Source organism: Nematolebias whitei, chromosome 13, assembly GCF_014905685.2.
Source record: "Nematolebias whitei isolate Nwh7 chromosome 13, NemWhi1, whole genome shotgun sequence".
In the NCBI taxonomy this organism is placed as follows: domain Eukaryota; kingdom Metazoa; phylum Chordata; class Actinopteri; order Cyprinodontiformes; family Rivulidae; genus Nematolebias; species Nematolebias whitei.
This window is the reverse complement of record NC_056510.1, coordinates 2,136,333-2,143,520: the sequence shown is the minus strand read 5'-3', so window position 1 is coordinate 2,143,520 and position 7,188 is coordinate 2,136,333. Positions and strand designations below refer to the sequence as shown.

General features: G+C 49.0%; 1 protein-coding gene across 1 annotated transcript; it reads right to left on the bottom strand.

Moving 5' to 3' along the window:
* Positions 1–1,375: 1,375 nt before the first annotated feature.
* Positions 1,376–3,322, bottom strand: LOC119419453 (complement C1q-like protein 2). Its single transcript, XM_037686759.1, has 2 exons — positions 2,798–3,322; positions 1,376–1,555 (listed from the first exon to the last, which is right to left on the bottom strand). The coding sequence occupies exons 1-2, from the start codon at positions 3,320–3,322 to the stop codon at positions 1,376–1,378; spliced, it is 705 nt and encodes a 234-aa protein (XP_037542687.1).
* Positions 3,323–7,188: the final 3,866 nt, after the last annotated feature.

The following is a 7,188-nucleotide window of genomic DNA, read 5'->3' as shown; positions in this document are numbered from 1 at the left end:
ATTGTTGTCATCTTTCTTTGTTGAAATCAGGTCTCTCTTGTAAATGAATCCTCGAGGCTCAATGGGATTTACCTGTAGAAATAAAGGTTGATTGATTATAAGCCTTAAAATGAACGAGCCTCAGCTAGCCTAGCTGTTAGCCTAGCTGTTAGCCTAGCTGTTAGCCTGGCTGTTAGCCTAGCTGTTAGCCTGGCTGTTAGCCTAGCTGTTAGCCTTGCTGTTAGCCTTGCTGTTAGCCTAGCTGTTAGCCTAGCTGTTAGCTTTGCTGTTAGCCTAGCTGTTAGCCTTGCTGTTAGCCTAGCTGTTAGCCTGGCTGTTAGCCTGGCTGTTAGCCTGGCTGTTAGCCTAGCTGTTAGCCTAGCCTGGAGGAAGCCCATTGCTCTTTCCTCCAAGCTCTGTGACTGATGAAAGTGAAAAGTATTGAAGCATCACTTTAAAAATCACCAGATTATCCCTTTTAACAGAACACGTGACAGAAATGATTTGGTGTGGTAGTAGCTGAGCATTACGCCTAACATGCTTTGAGGTCATCTCATGATCTCCCTCCGAGTCTTTTACGACCCACAGTGCGGTCCGTCCATCTGTCCTTTTTATTTTAACACGCCTTCTCTTTTCCAGGACACGGGGAGCTGCCGTCTGTCTCTAGCAGTCTCTGCGTGAGACATGAGGGACACCCTGGACATGTCTCCAGCTGCCATCTAGGGCGCCCGGGGGAGCAGATGGTGGGGGTTAAGGGGATTACGGGCCTTGCTCAAGGGCCCACAGTGGGGCAGATGAGGGTGGAGGCAGGTGTTTGTGCTTCACCTTTACCACCCGCATTCTGATGTTGTCAGCACTGGGAGTCGAACCAGCGACCTTCCGATCTCCTCTAACCTCTGCACCACCACTCCCCGTGTGCACCCCTACATAAACTGATAAAAACAGTGAAATAACTTCATTTATTTGTTTAATTGATTTATTGGTCATATTAATATGCAAACAATCAGAGAGACTCGGGTCACAGGTCGTCAGAATTCCAAACGTTTTGAACAACTAACCAGTCCAGTACTGGGCGGTTCTGACAGGGATTCAGAACCTGTAGAACCTCAGAACCTACGGTTCGACATCTGGACCGGTGTATTAAAACACACAATAATAAATAACAGGTGGTACTGGAAGAGAAGTCGTGGTGTAAAGTGTCAAACTTTGACTGTGGGGGTCAGAGAGGACATCAAACTGGACCGGAACCAGAACGATATCAGAATAAACCTGAGACAAACCATCCCGTTGGATTACAGTGACCACACAGGAAACAAGAAAGAAACTGGTGTGGAGAGTCCGTCAGCAGGAAGGAACCTTTGCAGTGAACCGGACCGGTCCAGACCCGTGTTCCGTGTTAGTCGGGGTACAGCAGAAACCCCGAGAACGTGCTGTACTTGTTGTTGTTCCCTCCGTGCGCTTTCCCTCCGTCCAGCTTCACGTAAATCTCATCCCCAGAGTCCAGGTGCAGGACGGCGCTGTTGCTGGCCGTGTCGTAGTTCTGGTCGGCGTCCTGAGCGATGGAGCTGGCTCGGACCTGCGGAGGAACCAGGCAGAGTTCAGGGCATCGTCTGAACGGACTCTGTTGGTGCAGAGAGGTTCTGAAACGTCAGGAAGGAGCTCGTGGTGCAGGTGTAAGAAGTCGGCCATCTTGCCTAAAACATGTGATGTTGGTGATCGATTGTTTTAGACTCATTTCTGGGACTTCCACAGCAGGCGGGTTTGAAGCCCGTCAGTAAGGTGCTAGATGTAAGACAGACCTGGGTGGCCTCGGACTGATGAAGTCTTCCTGATGACAGACGAAACGTTTCTTCTAAAAAAGAAACTGTCCACATGACATGATTGATCTTTCTGTGATAAATCCTAGTTTTTATATTGCTTCAAAGTTTAGTTTCCTCAAATGATTTGGGTGGTCAAAGATTAATTTATGGTGGGCAAGGCCACCATTGGCCACCCCCCGGCTCCACCTCTGCACCTGGTGGATAAAGCTGCTGTTAGTGGAACAGTTTCAGAATAAAGCGTCTGAAAGACCTCGTCTCCAGTTTATAATCTCATCCACAGATTAGAAGAATCTGTAGGAACCTCTGAGCTCAAAGGACGAGGCTGAACGTCAGTATTGGATGGTGGTGATCTTCGGGGCCCTCAGGGGCCCCTGCATTAAAACCAGGTCTGGTTCTGTTCTGGGCTCAGGAACTCTTCCACAGATCATTGTCTGCAGTTCATCCACAGATCCTGCTTAAAGCTCTATCAGACAGAGAAGAAGCCGTATGTGGACACCATCCAGAACCTCTGCTGTCTCCTCTGGACCAGAGCTCGTTTCTGAGGTGAAGTCCAGAACTGATCTGAGGTCAGACGGGTCTAAATCTGAAGTTCTGTTTGGAAACCACGTCCTCCACACTAAAGAGCAGAGGGACCATCCAGGCTGTTGTCAGCTCCAAGTCCAAAAAAACTACCTCTCTGATGGTATGGGGGTGCATTACAGCATATGGCATGAGCAGCTACACATCTGAAGACTAGACCTGAGCTGCGAGGTCAGTAACGCAACTGGTCTCCTCAGGTCCATTAAGATTTTGTTTTCAGAACCAGCAGACACTTCTCATCATTATTTTATGTTTTTAAATAAAACAATAATCAAATTCTTCACAGTTTGGTCTAAATCTGTACATTTAAAACTATTAGTAAGTGTCTAACCTGCCGAAGGATTAATTGAGCCTGAGTCAAACCAAGCCCAGTTCGGTGAAAGGACCGAACTTTGTGTTTGGACCCAGAGGTTCGGTACCTGTCCGTTCTTGCACAGGTCGGCCCACATGCTGGTTCCGTCCCCGCCCCTCATCAGAACCCTGTAGGTGAAGAAGTAGACCCCGGACACCTGGCAGGTGAACTTCCCGGTGGTTGCGTCATAGTCGCTCCCCAGGTTCGTGACTACGTCATCAAAGCGGACCACCTCGTAGCCCTCGTGGGGGTTCTTCAGACCCACATAGAAGGCGATGTGTCCCGGTCCGACAGGGCTCAGCTCTCCTGGCACCAGAACCTCCCCAGTTCTTCCAGAGTCTCCTGGTGGTCCTCTCGGACCGGGAGGTCCTCGTTCCCCCGGTGGACCTCTTGGTCCTGGTTTCCCCGGCCGACCCGGTTCAGCTTTAGAGTCCTGTATGGTGGTTGACGGACCCGCGCTCGGGTCCCGCAGAACCTCCGTGGTGCTGTACGGGTCACAGACCATCCGGCAGGTTCCCACCATCTCGTAATGCGCGGAGGTTCTGGAAGTTTGGAGCAGCAGAGGAACCGCAAAGATCAGAGCCAGAACCATGACGGTGCCGCCGTGACGGGTCTCCTGCAGAGTCCAGTTCGGTCTGGACGTGATGGAGAGGAAGGAGGGGGTCTGCAGCTCAGCTGGTGGTTCCGGAGACCGGTCCAAACAGAAACAGCTGCGCCCGAGGCGCGCGCGCGCGGTGCCACTTCCACTGAGACTCAAGCTGACCCTGATCCGGTCTGATGGTTCTGACCCGGTGGGTCTGGGAGCAGCGGGGGTGTCGTCCCCCAGTGTGGACCCCAGACTTTAACAATAACCCGGTTCTGTGCGGTTCGGTCCGCAGGCTGTCTGCCGGAACCCACGACTTCCAGAAGAGACTTTAAAGGGATATTCCGGACATTTAAGTTCAGCAGGTGTCCTGCCATAAAATGTTGGTCTGCCAAGAAGAGATCAGCCGCTGCGGGAGCGCGCACAGACAGTAGCGGGAGCGCGCACAGACAGTTGCGCTCCTTAAGACCCGAATAAAAACAATATTAACACTTAAAGATGGCTAGTTGTCTGCTCCAGATTTAAAAAAAGTTTCTCAATTTAATTAATTAATTAATTAATTAATTAATAATTAATAAGACTCACTTTGTGTTCTCCATGAGTGCAGTCTTGAAGTTTTTCATAAAATCTTCTAATTTCAATCCTGCACAAGATCATAAACAACTCTGGTTTGATGCATCAAGTCTTCTTCTTCTTCTTCTTCTTTCGGCTTTTCCCTCTTCAGCGTCTCCACAGTGAGTCATCCTCCTCCGTCTCACTCTGTCCTCTGTGTCCTCTGTCCTCACTCCAACTACCTCCATGTCCTCTCTAACTGCATCATATGTCTCCTCTGTGTCTTTTTCCTGGCAGCTGCATTTCTAACATCCTTCTACCAATATACTCACTGTCCCTCCTCTGGACATGTCCAAACCACTGTCCCTCCTCTGGACATGTCCACACCACTGTCCCTCCTCTGGACATGTCCAAACCACCATCCCTCCTCTGGACATGTCCAAACCACTGTCCCTCCTCTGGACATGTCCAAACCATCTCAGTGTGTCCTCTCTAACTTTATCTCCCAGTTGTTCAACCTGGGCTGTACCTCTGATGATCTCATTCCTGATCTTCTCCATCCTTGTCTCTCCTAAGGAGAACCTCAACATCTTCATTTCTGACACTTCCAGTTCTGTCTCCTGTCTTTTTGTCCATGTCTCTGTCTCCAGACCATACAACATAGCTGGTCTCACCACTGTCTTGTAAACTTTTCCTTTGACCTTTGCTGACACCCTTTTGTCACAAATCACTCCTGAACCTTTTCTCCATCACTCCATCCTGCCTGGACTCTCTTCTTCTCCTCTTCACCACACTCCCCATGTTCCTGGACAGTGGACCCCAAGTCCTTGAAGTCCTGCACCTTTGTGACCTCTGCTCCTTGTAGCCTCACTGTTCCACCTCCTCCCTCTCATTCACACATGGACTCTGTCTTACTACGACTGACTTTCATTCCTCTTCTTTCAAGTGCATACAGCTCTATACTAGATCTCTACAAAGACTAATCCAAGCTTCATCACATTCAGACACTGATGGACACACATCAGAGACCATGAGGGTTCAGTGTCTTGCTCAGGGACACTTCAATATGTGACTGGTGGAATCGAGCCCCCAACCCTTCCACTGGAGGACGACTGCTCCATCCACTGAGCCACCGCTGCCACTAGATGATGATGATGATGATGTTTTGTTGGACTGTCCCAGCAACAAACAAGATGCTTTTTAAATGATTTCCCTTTGACTTGGTTCTAGTTGTGAACGTCAACAGCTTTTTAAGGAAAACAAGAGTTTTTAGAAACAAACATTATTTCGACAGAACAAAACGCCAGAAGACACTTTTGTTTTGGACGTGTTTCTGTTGGGGGGGAGTCAAGACGATGTGACGCCCGTGTGGCCAGCAGTCGTCCGTCGGCTCAGCTTTGGTCAGAGCCTCAGGTCCAATGTGTCACAAACAGAAACAGAATTTCCAAACACAGACGGTTCCATGAAGGTCAGAAAGACTGCAGTCCACCAAGAACGGGTCACACGGTTCTGGATGCTCATGCACAATAAAACACAAAGTCCTCCTCATTTAAAACCAACTGAAGATTGAAACATTTCATATTCAACTCACGATTATTAAAAACGAAGAGAGATGAATAAATGTTGAGTAAAAGGTCTGCGACCAGAGGAAGCTCAGGGACGGGTTCTGGGTCAACGGGTCCAGAATGTGTCAACAGGTCGGACACACAAGTCTGAAACAGACACGTTGGAAACACAACCACAATATACAGGGTCGCAACAGTCCACAAGGAACAAGCGGGGACCATCGTCCACAGTTAAACAGGTCAGTAACGTTTAAGATAAACGGGTTGATTCAAGTCCGTTGAAAGTGAGTAACAAGTCGGGTACTTTACAGGAAACTAACCAGAAACAGCTTCAACACGTCTGAGGAGGTCCAGGTAAAGCAGCCATTAACAAACAGGTCTACGAGCAGCAGTCCATGACAGGGGGGAGCATGTAGTCCATTCTCTTGTGAGGTGGGACGCAGGGATCCTGATTAAGACCCAACACCTTTCAATTAAAAACATTTTCTTGTCAGACGCTCAAAACAAGCAGCAACAGCAGAGTGTTTTTTGAATCATGATGTTGAACAGAGGAACGAGGAGCATTTGTCTGGAACAGGTTTATAAAGAACCAAACAATCACACACAGCTCTTCTTAACAGCTGACAAACAACAACAACAACAACAACAACCACATGGTTTAACACGTTACATGTCAAAATCACAACAGTTTGATCACAGACTCTTCCACTTCAAACAGAACCTGAGATGGTGCGATTTCTGAAAGGATTGCTGCTGTTGTGCCTCTGAGCCATCCAGTCAGGTAATGCCAGCACTGAACCAGTTGATAAGACCAGCCAACCATAGGTTTTATAATGGGAGATGTGTGGCACACGGTTTACGTGTCGGGCTCCTCATCAGCTCCACTTATTTACACATCTCCTCGCTCCATCCTGTCAGCTTCATTTATGACAGATCATGTCAGCACACGGCTCTATTGGTGATTGATGAACGACCAAAGACAGCTTGAGACGGGCTTGTCTGTGCAGTCTTACCACAGAACCGTTTTATTAAATGTTATGATAAAAACTTTTCTTTCAAGTCTTAGCTGGCTTCTTGTACATTTGAATTGAGAAATCTTCTCTTAAAAATTTCATTATTTTGCCAAATTCATACATATTTTACTGTTCGTGCTCACAGGACCTGATAACAGATCAGATATTTCCAGTGCTATTATCTGACTGGTGGCACGGTGGCGCAGTTGCTAGAGCTGAAATTGTCCCTAGGTGAGAGAGAGAGAGTGAATGGTTGTTTGTCTTGTTTGTCTCTATGTGTCCCTGTGATGGACTGGAGACCTGTCCAGGGTGTCCCTGTGTTGGACTAGAGACCTGTCCAAGGTGTCCCTGTGTTGGACTGGAGACCTGTCCAGGGTGTCCCTGTGTTGGACTGGAGACCTGTCCAGGGTGTCCTCTGCCTCTCACACAGTGACTGCTGGACATGGGAACCAGTGACCCCTGCAATCCGAAAAAGAAGAAGCAGGTAAAGATGATGGCTGGCTGGCTGGCTGGCTGGCTGGCTGGATGGATGGATGGATGGCTGGCTGGCTGGATGGATGGATGGATGGCTGGCTGGCTGGCTGGCTGGCTGGATGGCTGGATGGATGGATGGATGGATGGCTGGCTGGCTGGCTGGATGGATGGCTGGCTGGCTGGCTGGCTGGCTGGCTGGCTGGCTGGATGGATGGATGGATGGCTGGATGGATGGATGGATGGCTGGCTGGCTGGCTGGCTGGCTGGATGG

Coding starts and splice junctions, on each gene's coding strand:
- LOC119419453 (XM_037686759.1), bottom strand. CDS start 3,322: ATGGTTCTGGCTCTGATCTTTGCGGTTCCTCTGCTGCTCCAAACTTCC. Junction 1,556..2,797: donor ACCTGTGCAAGAACGGACAG/GTACCGAACCTC, acceptor GTTCCTCCGCAG/GTCCGAGCCAGCTCCATCGC.